General features: G+C 41.5%; 1 protein-coding gene across 1 annotated transcript in view; it reads left to right on the forward strand.

Annotated features, from left to right (window-relative positions):
• Window positions 1-14,352, forward strand: part of PIK3C2G (phosphatidylinositol-4-phosphate 3-kinase catalytic subunit type 2 gamma) — a gene marked incomplete at both ends in the record, with an annotated part of 202,712 nt that overhangs the window by 187,363 nt on the left and 997 nt on the right. The window contains one exon of the mRNA XM_082012052.1: window positions 9,398-9,523. Coding sequence (XP_081868178.1) covers window positions 9,398-9,523 — 126 coding nt within the window. The remainder of the gene's footprint in view (window positions 1-9,397; window positions 9,524-14,352) is intronic.

Genomic DNA, 14,352 nt, shown 5'->3' on the forward strand with positions numbered 1-14,352 from the left:
GGCTCCTCTCTCCCTGGGGCCACAGGTCCTGCCACAGGGTCACGGCCTCCTTTGGGCATCCCCCTGCTCCGGCGTGGGGCCCTCCCCGGGTGCGGGTGGAGATCTGCTCCCCCATGGAGCTCCATGGCTGCAGGGGCACAGCTGGCCTCACCATGGGCTTCCCCAGGGGCTGCCGGGGAACCTCTGCTCCGGCGCCCGGAGCCCCTCCTGCCCCTCCTGCTGCCCTGACCTGGGGTCTGCAGGGCTGCTCCTCTCACACATTCTCGCTCCTCTCTCCGGCTGCAGGTGCTGTGTGCAGGGTTTTTCCCCCCTTCTTGAATCCGTTACCCCAGCGGCGCTGCCAGCGGCGCTGATGGGCTCGGCCTTGGCCAGCGGTGGGTCCATGTTGGAGCCGGCTGGCACTGGCTCTGTCGGACACAGGGGAAGCTTCTGGCAGCTTCTCACAGCAGCCACCCTGCAGCCCCCCGCTACCAAAACCCTGCCACACACACCCTGTGCAACAGGCTTGGTGGTAATTCTGGAATGAAAACTTCAGAGACGTGTTCATGAAACCTGCTCTCTGCATTCTACGCCCTGCACCAACATTGCTTATCCGTAAAATAATATAATTTTAAAGCATGACTGAACCTTGATTTATTTCATCTATGCAAAAAAATGGATTTGAAATGACTCAAAAATAATAACACAGCATGTGGTTCAGGAATCTAGAACATATTTTGTCACATCCTTTTCTTTCAGAAAAAAATTCTATGTGATTCTTGCTCAAATCTTTTACTGGGAGTTGTACATTTAATACATTTGCACTTATGGTTATACAGTCACCTTCTTTTATATTATTTTTGCAGCCTTAGTAACTTTTTTATACGCACATGGTGCTATACAAAGCACCCAGTAATCTAGTTCTGAGCATTGGTGAAGTACCAGGCATAGTGATCAAAAAATGATAGTGCTGGGTCCTGCACTTGGGTCACAACAACCCCATGCGATGCTCCAGGCTTGGGGAGGGGTGGCTGGAAAGTTGCCCGGCAGAAAAGGACCCAGGGGTGCTGGTTGACAGCCGGCTGAATATGAGCCAGCAGTGTGCCCAGGTGGCCAAGAAGGCCAACAGTATCCTGGCCTGTATCAGAACTAGTGTGGCCAGCAGGAGTAGGGAAGTGATTGTGCCCCTGTACTCGGCACTGGTGAGGCTGAACCTCAAATCCTGGGTTCAGTTTTGGGCCCCTCACTACAAGAAGGACGTTGAGTTGCTGGAGCGTGTCCAGAGAAGGGCAACAAAGTTGATGAGGGGTCTGGAGCACAAGTCTTATGAGGAGCGGCTGAGGGAACTGGGGTTGTTCAGTCTGGAGAAGAGGAGGCTGAGAGGAGACCTTATCACTCTCTACAACTACCTGAAAGGGGGTTGTGGTGACGAGGGTGTTGGTGTCTTCTCCCAAGTAACCAGTGATAGGACAAGAGGCAATGGCCTCAAGTTGCACCAGGGGAGGTTTAGACTAGATATTAGGAAGGTCGTGGAGTCACCATCAGTGGAAGTGTTCAAAAACCGTGTGGATGTGGCACTTCGGGACATGGTTTATTGGGCATGGTGGTGTTGGGTTGATGGTTGGACTTGATCATCTCGAAGGTCCTTTCCAACCTTAATAATTCTATGATTCTGTGATTCTATGATTTTATGATTCTATCACAGGCCCGCTTTCATTTTATTTGCTTCATCTAAGCAGAGTTAGATGGTCTTTCCTCTCAAATGTCTGAAGCAGATCAGAAGCATTTTACGTAGTTCTTAGGAAGCCCTGCATCTTTTGGGATCCAGCCTGTCTCCCAGAACTCTCTTTCTCCTTACGAGAAAAAAAACTGGGTTTGTTAAATATTTAACAAATAACACTTGTTCATTTCAAAAATCCCACTGTCTGTGTGCCTTGGCCTAATTGTGAGTGGGATTCAGTTAGAAACTAAGCTGTATACGTATATGATGTGATGGAGTTCAGTTGCCTGATCGTGGCTATTTCAAACACTAGGAATTATCTTGCTTGACCTCCAATGACCACTCCATAATGGTGCCAGTTTCCCATAAATCCTATGTCATATTTCCAACTTCATACACACCTTTTCTAATCTGAGAGGACATGAAGCAGCAGTATTTTAGAAACTGGATCCTAGTCTAAGATGCCTGGGCTCTCATTTTGATCAGTGGAGACTTAAGTCTCAATTCATTTTCCTAAACATATGAGAGATGACCTAACACGTCCCATCTGGCCTCCAGCTGCTAATGAAGAAGAGGAAGGCATCAAGTAAGGCCTGTGTCATGCCTGACAGTTTATGCAGATGTCTTAAGCATCTTATGTGTCTCAAATGGTGCCAGACACCATGTGTGGGCAATCTAACCAAGCCAAGCCAGGAGATGTCCACAATATGATGAGTTGAATCTCTTTCTGGCCTCCCTCCTTGACAGCATTACGGAGGCTTAGACTTTACTGGGAACTTACATACCTACCTCACATATGCACCAGGGTAGGTCAACACCTTGACATTTTGCCCAGAACTGGTGTGTTTGTTGGAGGGCGTTAGCTGTGACGCTTTCCTTCCGTCTCAGTGACTGAGGGTTAGTTTTTCCCATTTGACAGACAGGAGACCTTGGAGAGTGATGGTCGGTTCACTCTTTCACGAGATTGTGACTCAGGACAGCTCTAGACCATATTTTTGCCCCCATAGTTCTTCCCGTTAGGAATGCAGCATACGATCTTCTATTAACATCTAGACTGCACAAGTCCTTGCTACTCTACTACAAACAAAGCCAAACCAATAAACCTGCACTTTTTTTTTTTTTTTCCCCAAAAAAGCCTCATTTCACTTGCGAGAGAAAGCTCTGGAATAAACCACAGTGACAAAAGCACTGTTTTCCCGTGGGTTGGCAGCACCCACATTAGGCACCGTTTGCCCCTTTGGTGCACTGACAAGCTGCGTGCAGGACAGGCGGGTCGACGCGGATGCCAAAGGCAGTGGCCTGCATGAGGTGCAGAAGCTGTATTCAGAGATGTAGGTCAGTAACACGGACGGAGAACCTCGGCGTTTGTATCACAGTAGATGCCAAAGCCATCTGGAGGCTTGCTCCACTGACAGTCCCAGATTTCTGAAAGGTGGAAAATGCCTGCTCAGAAAATGCCTTCCAGCACTTCCCTGAAACAAAATAAGTGTTGTCTTGAAATGATGTAACCTTTTATTTCCCTGCATTACATTGAGATAAGCTCCATTTCTTTTTTTGATGCTTTGCCATTGACCTGCGTGCCAGTGACCACTGTCACAGCGTATCTTCTCTGTTTAGGTACATACCCGGACGCACGCATGAGAAAATAGGAAAAAGGTTGGGAATAGGAATGAAGCTGCTCACAGAGAAGAGGGGGAAAAAATTGGGATGAGAAAATGTAACAAACTAAAACATATCTTGCAGAGAAGCAGTTAAATGTTTTCAAATTTTAGGTGTTGTTTGGGAAAAAACACCCTCATTTGTGCAATCACTTTTGGCTGGTTGCTTTTCTGTTTTGTCTTGCCAATAGCAGACAGTGCAGGGTGCACCGTAGTGATATAGTGGATTATCTTCCTTTGTAATTATTATTTAATTACTGCAAGTGTGATTTTATTTTTAATTTTCTTAGAAGTAATTTGAAGATATTTTGTGACAGGAAAACTAAAAGCTTAGTAGCAGAGTAGAATAGAGGTGTTCAGTGCTTTGGGATACGCAAAGCTCAAAGGAGAAACAAGGAAGGGTCTTCAGTCCCACGTTAGGATTTATGAAGTAACAACAGAACCGCCTGTTCACACAGCAATCCCGTTTGTCCTGAAGGTTTATATATCTTATTAATCTCTTTTTGAAGGAACCTCTTGCTTCGTAACGTCATTGTCTTAGTACTGATTATTTTCTCAGCTCTTTAAATTTAGAATTAGCCACGAGGATGTTATCTTTTTCTAAGACAGAGGCCGTGTTTGTTAATTAAGCTGCATTTTACAAAGAGAGGGTGTAGCCTTTCTCTGCTAAGTTACATAGGGACTCGGAGAAAGTGAAAGATGATGTAGCAGTAGTTACAGCTTTTCCACATTTCTTACTAATTTTAATTTAGTCAAGAGACAGCTAGTAATTTATACAGGTTACTGGGGTGCAAGGCTGTTTTCTTCTGTGGATTTTTTTCTAATCCTCCTTCATTGGATAATAATCAAATCTACCTCATGTCTACACTGAATATATAAACATTTTGCTTTCTAGCTGTGAAGGTTTTTTCTAACCATTTGCTATAGCAATATGATTTTTAAAGATGTATAGGTATCTCAATATTAAACATTAAGGAATACTTTGTAGTCCTTTTTTCACTGTGTAGAAGATAAATTCTCATGTCAGTGCATGTAAAAGAAAAACACAAGATAAAGGTAAAGGATAGGAAAACTGAGAGTTAGAGCTACTAGACAAATTGATTTTTATATTTTTTTTAATTTGGGAGCAATAGCTGAAATGGGAGCCTTTCTAAAGCCTAGGTTTCTTTTTTTCATTGAAGAAGGTGAAGAAAGCAACTGAGATTTGAAAATGTCCAGGAAATTAATTTTGGGGGAAGAAAGGAAGTTATTTATAGAGGATTAAAGGTGGCATTAGTTAATACAAGTTACTTTTGATCTTTTTTTTTTTTGGTCAAGATGGTTGAAAATGAAAAACAGGAAAAAAAGAGAACAGCACCTGGAACTGTCAAATGCTCAGGAGCCACCAATGTGTTTCACTTTAGGACAAAAGATGGAAAAATATCTGCATGTCTAACACTATTGCATGTCTAACACTAAGAGAAACTGATGCCACGATTTACATTTGAGGCAATAGTCACCTAAAAAGAAAATTTGATGTCACTTAGGAAGATGTAAGTTTTAAAAAGCTTTACAATAAGTTATCCCTAAAGTGCATTTTTTAAAAATCATAAAACTTTCCTTAAAATTCATGTGAGTAAGGGCCAATATTCATACTGGGCATGAAACTGCATAGTTTAATATATGGCATATTTTGAAGTAGTTAGGCCTTTCGTAATGCTAAAAAAGGATCCATCTTAAGGAGAGTTGTGGATGGTTAGTAATGATCAAGGGAGAAAAGTCACTAGGACAATGTAATTCTTGTGGAAAAATTAATTTAATTTATTTTGTCCATTATTTCCCAGCTACAGCTAGTATATTTAAAATTAAATTACACAAGACATAACCTGTCTGCATGCTTTTCTGTAAGTAAATATCAAGACGTTTTTGGTTTTGGAAAATAAAATTGGGGTGACAAATGGAACACAGCCATAACAGACACACGTCTGTGTTAGTTTTTCAGTATTGAATTACATATGTGGAGAGAAGTAAATCCAGAGTATTATGTCCTGTCCCTCACTCCCCCTCATTCTTAAATATTTCCATCACCTTCTGCCTGACTTTAGAAGAAAATAACATTTCAGAAATAAACTGCTTTTTTAAACATATATACAGGCAGTTGTAACTGAGTTCTTTTAAAAAAATCAGTCATTATCAAGGCCGAGTAGGCAGGTCATTCTCTGAGAAAATTGTTCAGTTGTGACTCGTTTGTATTTGAAGAAAGCACAGGGAGTCAGCTTCTAAATTCAACTCAAATTTTTTTATTGGCAAATAAAAATCACTGGGGTTTTTTTGTCCATAGGCATATCAAGGAAAGCTATGGCATTTCTGTTGGGAACTTGTTTTTATACCTTTTCAACCTTACAGATTTTTATAGCTTGAATTTATTCACAAGCATACACAATCAAAGATTTAGGACAGTAATTTAAATTGGGAGTAACTTCTTTTAAAGGAAGTAAACTTCCTTTATTTTTGGGTTAATAAAATTACTACAGAGTTAAATATGAATGGAATACAATCTAAAACTTTTTCTGTTTTTTCTTTCTCTGTTTTTTCTGTTTGCTTGATCACAATTACAGTCAAGCTATGAAGGTTTTGTAGAGTAGTTAGAGTGCAAAATGGCATTCCCAAGGTACCCTACTTTAGATTTAAAAAGATATTTCTGCCACGTTAATCCAGCTTTTGTTTTCACACTGTGATTCTCAAACTGCCAAGATCCTTCGTCGTCCCTTGGTAGGGGAGGGTTTAGCAAAGTTCAGCTCCTTCCATGGCCATTGCAAGTCTTGTCTCAAGAAATCCTTCGGTGAAGCAGGCTCTTCACAAGAGAAAATTCAACTATTGTGCCAATCAAAAGAGAAGCCAGCACAAACTCATCCTACAAGCTACCCAGGCTCTGCTCCTGTAAAGCCGTGACTGATTTATGCCTGCTCTTCCTCAGTAGTTTTGATTGATGAGTGTGTAGTGGGACAGAACATTTTTCACAGTTAGAGACTGTCGTTAGATGTTTTGTGTCATATCAGGAGGCAGGGGAGGGCAGGTGAGAAGTAGAAGATGTGATCTGGCTTGAAGAGTGCTCAGTTGAAGCTTTTTGATCACTTGATGGCATAACAGTGACACTGCAGGTGGAAAATGGGGACAGTCGGGGAATTTGGAGTGGCCTGTTTGCCGTTCCTCGGTAAGGGGAGATGAAGTGGGAAAATATTATCTGTAAAGCAGGGGGGAAAAAAACTAATGCCCAACAACCAGAACTGAGATCTGAGATAGTTGGAATTCAGGTGGCTGCAGTTTAAATTACCTCTAAGAGTCTGGCTACTCTTCATGAAAAGTGGCTTTGTTTTAGTTCTGAAAGATCCCGGAGCAACTGCTCTGCCTTGAGTTTCCTTCTCTGATTGCTAAAATATTCTCTTTTTTTATTTTCTCTCTTGACCCTCTCCTCCCACTCACCTCTTTCAACATGGATTTAGCTACATTCAAAGGGATAGTGAGGAAGTAGTTTTCTGTCCAGGTTTCATATGGCCACAGCACTACTGCAAAGCGCCTACCTTAGATTTTGGGAGGAGTCGACTGATGGAGGAAGGTTAGTTGGATGAAAGCTAGATAATGTGCCAGTATTTCTGGCAGGGTACAAGGAGCAACTCAAAGGCTTAGTGACAATTTTATCTGACTTTTTTTCGATTCATTGCGTGCGCTTCTCGATACCCTGATCCTGTGAAACAATCACAGGGCAATCAGCTTGGATTCTTTCCCTGGGAGGTGAATGTTGGACTGAGCCTGGTTTAAACGCAAACGACGCTGCCGTGAGCTGTGCCTTTGCTGTCTTGAGGTGTGCAGTGGGGCACAGCACAGGTGACTACACCCTGTCCTGTCTCGGCAGCTCAAGGGCGAGCAGAAGTGGGCAGGTGCAGCCATCCTCTCTGTTACCTTTGTAGCCCGTTACCTACCATCTGGGCTCCTCAGCCTGGTGCCCTTGGCAGCTGCTGCTGACCTCAGCTTTCAAAATTAGCTCTGACATGATCCCTGGTTAAGTAATGCACTGCTGGGATGATTTATAAAGCCTGACATTTTACAGGACGCTCCCTGTACTGTATTTCCATGCTTGAGATTGTGAAGACAGTTGTGCTGGGCCTCAGCCGTTGAGCTGATAAGGTCTTCTTCAAGAATGACCACACCTTTTTCTTTAACCGTATTCCCTTTTTTGTCTATGTTGACCTTCAAGTTACAGTGATCCTTATCTATTCATTGAGAAAGACAGAGCTTAATTACAGTTAGGATCCCGGTTGCTTGGGCTGGTATTTAAGGCTTTCTTTCTCCTTCCTGATTTTTAAGAGACTGTTCAATTTGCTGTTATTTCTAATCCTTCATTGAAGTTTTAGTGTAATCCTAGATCAATAGAGATGGGCTTTCAAATGGACAGTGTAAATTATAAATCATGTGTTAACAATATGGTACTCCGTCCTAGGAAAATACCTGTTGGTTTCACTGCCATTGAATGGCATTCTTATTTTGGCCATTGAATCCCATCCAAATCCCATGTATATTTTAAATCAGGTGTACTTTGGGAAGCTTAGCAACAGTAACATAAATTGTTCACATAGTGCTGACAATATGTAATGATTTGAGTAATGCATCCTTTGATGCTGTACAGTGTTAACAATAACAATAACAAGCTTTGCAGTTGACCACATCATTTGCCTTGAAGGATCATTTCAGATAACAAAAAACAGAGATTTGTCGTGCAAGGACTGGTTGCTCACACGCACAAGCACTGTTTTTCTTCCCAATGGAGAAGTTATTTATTGCTAGGACACCAGCGGTTTCTCCTATCACAAGGATGTGTTGCTGCTAATGCCTGTAGAAAGCAAGCCCCATATTTCTAGACACATACTGTGAATAATCAAAATCTGAGAAACTACCTTGTTCTGAGCCAGGTAAAATTACAATGGGAAATATAAATGCAACTGCCTGTGTAATGCTCTGGGTTCATCAGTTCCAAACATTTTATGATCTCTCCTTTTTGCCTGCATTGTCATTTGCATCCTGTCACTGGGTTGCCTATGAGCTGTCAGGTTAACCTGCTGCCTAAAATGCTGATCTGATTAAAATTACTGATGTTTCGGTATGCCCGATTTTGTGATTTCTGATTGTATACTGGGCTACCAACACAAAGTTTCCTTCTTAATTATAAGCTAAGCACTAAGTGACATATGCTGGCGAGATACCTGTTCCATAGCTTTTCATGATTATGTTTCTTGTGTGTTCTTTTAAAGCCTCTCATACTACCAGTGTGTTTTCTGAGTAACTGTAATGTTGCTTTAGCAATAACCTTATAGCTCCTCAGAAGTAATCAAAGAACTCTCCACCCACTGGCATTAGCTTATGACTGAGCCTGGTTAATAGATTGGCTCTGATCTCTAGTAGCTACCATAAGACGGAATATCTGGAATATCGTTAAGTAATCTGAACTGGAAAATTAAAGAGAATTTGCAGCTGTGTGTTGGGAGGAAAGACTGTTATTTTAAGAATCCTGTTCTGCCCATATTGCTGCAGGAAGTGCTCCCGGCTCTTCTATAATAATACGCTTTATGAAACACCCTTAGAAACAATCAGTTCTCCTCAGCATAGGCACTGCTACTTAGTGTTTGAAATCAATAGGAGCTTACTGGCTAGAATCCAGTTTCTATGCATTGCTCTGGAAAATGGAAGGGCTAAACTTTGTATCAGATTAAGGTGAACTAAAGTAGATTGAAGCTTAAGGGTTTTTCCATCAGAACGTAAAATATTGAAGATAGGCAATTTTACCTTGTTCTTGTATTATGTCAGTCATATTTTCCTGATTCAGTATTAAGCTGAACTCTAAGAATTCCTGTTGCTTACTGCAGCAGCACTCCAATTTAGCCAAGAGACTACTGAGAATGTACTGTGTTTCTGTGTCTGCTTAAAGTCCAGATTTCATTTGGTACTTTTTGTTTGTTTTCATTGCTAGAACATGGGCATTCATATTGATGACCGTTTTGTTTTTCAGCGCCTCCCAGATGGCTCTGCCCCAACTGCACATGCTGAATTCTATCTCCTGCCGGATCCTTATGAGGTCAGTCGAAGGAAAACAAGAACAGCTCCAAAAAGCTCTGACCCTACTTACAATGAAATTGTGAGTACCATTCACTTTCTTCCACCACTTCTTGCTTGTTTGATTTTCTTTACCCACTCTTGGAATGAAATAACAATACAGCATTTAAAGCTGTTGCGATGAGTGCAATCAAAAAGAAGGAACATATCATCAGGTGAGCTACAAATGGGGACAATCTTCTGCTTTGCATCTTTCTCAGAAGCGAAGCAGTCTCTTTATGTCTCTCTTCAGGAAAGCAGTTGGATTATTCACACTGCTCTCTCTTACACCATAACCACAGTTACATGTTAGCCAAATGAGACGGAGCATCATTGCACTAAAACCTAGGCTGTTTGAATGTAGATTTGTACAATAACATAAAAAGTACTAATTGAATGGATGCTGTTATTCAAATTCACTTTTGAAAATAGACAACCAAATTGGTTGTCACTGTCCTAAATGATAATACCATAATAAATAGCCCAGTTCTTTTTGTATCAAAATGCTAGCAGTTCACAGCTATGTATAATTATTTCACACACCACTGAAGTGCTCACGCCTCTGGGGTGAAAAGAAACATTTGTGCGGAGAAATATTTAAGACAGAATGAGAAGTGGCATAAACTATGTTCTTTTCTAAGGGTGGATGAGATTCAAGCAGTAGGTGGAATTGAAGATTGTAATTATTACATATAACAAATCTCCTAAAGATCTCAAAGCAATTTACAAATACAGCTTTGAGAAGGCTTTAAAGTAGAAGGCATGGAAAATATTACCACTCCACCCTGTTTCATAGATAAGATATGATGAAGCTTAAGTTAGTCAACTAAGACTAAGAGTCCTTATCTCCTAATTTCCCAGCCCTGGAGCTTTAATATTTTTATTTTTCATTTCCCACATCTATTTGATTACAAATGTTACCTGCTTACACTGATAACTTCCAGCACTTCTGTAAGTAGGCTCCTCAAGTAGTATTGGTGCCAACAGCTGAGATAAGATTTCCCTCCCTATGGTATTGCAGTGGAATAACAGGGAATGAGGCTTTTTTTTTTACGTTCTTTCCTTTTTTTAAAGACAGTGGAATGAGTCTAATTGATCTGTCTGAAGAAATTCCTTTACATTGGAGGGATATTTAAAGCAAAGAAATAGAATATGATTATATAATAACATTCATTGTAAAATATCCGAAGTGGACTACAGACAAGAACCAGCCAGCAACACTGGAAGACAATTATCTTTCTAATCATTATTAGATCAAGTTGAATGCAAGAAAATCCAAAGTCCTGTCTGCAGGATTTGACAGTAGTCACTGGGAGGAGATTTAACTGTGGTTAAGGAGCATTCCACTGCTGTTGAGAAAAATTCCATGAAAACTTTAATATCCTTTACTCAAAACTTACAGGCTTCTTCACAGATGCTCAATCTTTTTCACCAGGAACTGCTAATCGCAGTGGGGACATATGGTTCCATTGAACTTGGACATTTCAAACCCGATACTTGTGCTGTTAGCAGCTCTGTTCTTCCATATGGGACGTCATTCTGTATGCATTTTCTGTCCAAGGCTGGTAGACTGAGGCAGAAGATGCCCCAGGGAAGCAAAAATACTAAAAATATAAGTCAGCTGTCCTTTAAGTTAGTTACTGTCCAAAATGCTGTGTACAGAAATGCACTAACCTTTCTTATGAGTTCCTAAGTTTTTATTAAAGCCAAATGGCTGGAAGGAAGCTGTATATTAATTTCTGTCTGTGTCTGAGACTGAGAAAATTCTGAAATGTGTTTCTCTTGGGTATTTTTGGTTTCAGTTTCGTACTTCTATTGCTTATGACTGCCTACAGCAAATTATCAGCCTTGCAAAAATACATTTTATTTTTGATTTTTACTGTTTTGTGAGAGCAAAGATGTGAAAGTCCAGGAGGGCTGACAATAGAATGAACTATGCCAAATGTTTTGAAGTTGCTTTTAGCAAGCACTCCTTTCTTTCTCTTTTTCTTTTATTTGGATTTTGGAGTTTGTTGCATTCACACTGGTATAATACTGCATTAAAAAATGGTGGCTGAGAAGAAGAGGAGAAAGAACACAGAAAAATGGAGTGTAGTGTAAAGAGAAAGAGAATAACATTATAGACCGCTGTTAGGAATGAGTAAGAGTTACTCGAGAAGTTCCAGAGTAATTTAGTGAGAACTAAGAAAGTAAAAAAAATAATTGAAAAATACTCCGAATTATTTAAGTTCAAAATCTTGCCAAGAAAAGTCGCAGTGACCAGAACCAACTGCAGTGGGGGCTTGCTCATATGTGTAGCATTTGCCCTGAGACATGCTTCAAGGTCTCAGCTGTCCTCAGTTTGTCTCTGGAGTGCCTGCGTGTACGCGCACACACAAAATGAGCAAACCTCCGAGAGAAAGCAGAGCGTGCATTGCCATAATGAAGCCAGAACGACAGGGAACTCCCTCCACCCTGCTCTCGGGGTGTGGCCGACTGTGAGCAAATATACCTGGGCCACATCACTCTGTCATTAGTGTTATTGCAGTTGCCCCCGGAGCAGAGGGGACACTGGCCCGTGACAACCAGAGCAGCGCAAGCCAGCCTGATGGAGGGGGAGGAGAGGAGCTGCACCAGGAGCCGCAGCCGCTCCCTCCAGCACCCTGCGTCAAAGCTAATTCGGACAATTAAGAGCAAATCCAGGAACCATGCCATGGCTACCTACGGAGAAGCAACTGTCCCGCATTTGCAATTAAAATGTCATTAGACTCCTGTAGGTCAACAGTGCTTCTCTTTTCGGAGCCAGGAATGCTGGAGTTCCAGCCCTAACTGTCCCGCTGATTTGCTGCATGGCCATGTATAACTCACATCCTTTTGATCTCGCTGTATAAATGGGAGGCAAATATTCTTACTACACCATCATTTCAGGGTTTAACTGTTCTGATTATGAAATTCTAGCGGGTGATATTTGTTTTTTCCACATACTAGTTCAGCTATCTCCAGACCTGTCTTCTGTCCCTACATTCTAACAATACGTACCTTGCTCCAGCTGAATTTCAATACCATTTTAGAAACAATTTATTGGGATCATTTGAAAACCACCCACTCTACACTGTCAGGTCTGTCATTGCTCAAAGCTTAAAGCCCCTTTTTGTCCAAAGATTGAAAGTTGTTCATTACCCCAGTGCTTGCCTGTTTTGATCCACCATACCGAAGATTTCTTAGCTCTTACAGCTTACATATACACTTTTAGGTGATTTAAAGCAACAGCTGAAGATGATATCTTTAATATATTGGCAAAGACACAAGGCACCCTTCTATGGTAACGTTAGTATCACTTCTGTAATCAAATCATATATTTATTCTAAATTACATTATCACCTACTGTACCTGTCCTTGCTTTTTTGATTTTCTTCATCTCACTTTGATTTTGGTGGGGAGATGCCACTGGGAGGGCAGAGAATTTGGAATTTATAACTCGCGTACAATTTGGTGAAATAGCCACAGTAAACATCAAAACCAAAAAGCACCGGGAATGACTTTCCTGACAGCTGTTTCAAACTACGATTTCCAAAGGTTTCTAAGTGGAAAAGGAAATGTTGCTCCCTGGTAAGACCTTTCTAGTAAAAACCAGTTAAAAAGAGTGAGGAGGACAGTTTTGCTTTCCCCCACAACCTGTGGCAGTGGCCATTCATCCCACAGCACCACAGCTTGGTGTCCCCTCTCTTCTGCGCTCGCTGCCACATCCCCACAGCTTGCGGCGTAAACAAAACCACTCTGTGGTCCCACGGGGCCAGCCGAGGCCGGCCGGGGCCGTCTGGGAGAACCAACAATTTCATGCCTCCTGGGTCCACCTGTGAAGTTCAGAACCACCAGAAGGTCTGTCGCCACTTGGCGTGAGGAACACCGCTGGGGCTGAGCCTCCTCTGCCCCTGTCTGAAGGACATCTCGCAGGGCCGTTTCGCCTTCCCATAACTGGAGGTACAGAGAGGGCCCAGCAGTCCAGCCCGCAGAGGTCCAAGCTTTTTTTTCTGACTTTTCTTTTCCCCCGCAGCGCGCTCTGTATAGGCTGCTCCGAGGAGGTGGCATGGCAAACGCCTTTTAGGCGGTTTCACTTTCCCATTCTCCCGACGTGACGGTACGTCACGCATGTGCTTTTTAAACTGCAGAGGGAGATTAAAATTTAAAGCATTTTCCATTGCAACTAAAATGGCAAAAAACATTTCCAGCCATACAAATTTTAGACTACATGTACTTCTCCTAACAAAGCCTGCCTTTCAGGCCTGAAACCAGCCGAGAGCATTCTTTCACATTTTATCAACCCGCCTGCAGTTCACTCAGCAGTTTTTGATTAGCGCAGAGACTGAAACATAGGGATCTGTTCTGAATACAGCTCATTCTTGTTAGCCTACCACTCCAGACTATTTTTGTAAAATTCAAAAAATCCACCAGTAGTATTTCATAACTAACCTCAGTTCGTTCTCAAAGTATTAAGGTAATTTCAAGGATATTTTAAAAATTGTAGGCCTTAGTATTTTTCTAAAGAGATGCTAAGCAAGCCGTCTCATTTAATTTGAGAAGTATTAACAGTGCTTCTCGAGTAACAGAAACATCCAAATTTAGTAAGTTCCACTTGCTAAATTGGGTCCAATCTCAGAGATGTTCCACATCTGCAACTTCTACTGAGTGTGCTGAGCTTTCTGTCATGTTTAATATTTGATGATTCTATTTAAAAAATGCAAGTATTTTCATAATGGGCACATTTGGATACAGTACGCATCCAGAATCATGCATAAAGTATTGAAATAGTAAAATTTATACAGACAATTTTTCAAAGGAAAATTATAATCTCTTTTATGATGTGAGTTTGTTGGATCTAGAACAGTTATGAAA

This window comes from Phaethon aethereus (genome assembly GCF_964289735.1).
Source record: "Phaethon aethereus genome assembly, chromosome: 1".
NCBI classification, from domain to species: Eukaryota; Metazoa; Chordata; class Aves; order Phaethontiformes; family Phaethontidae; genus Phaethon; species Phaethon aethereus.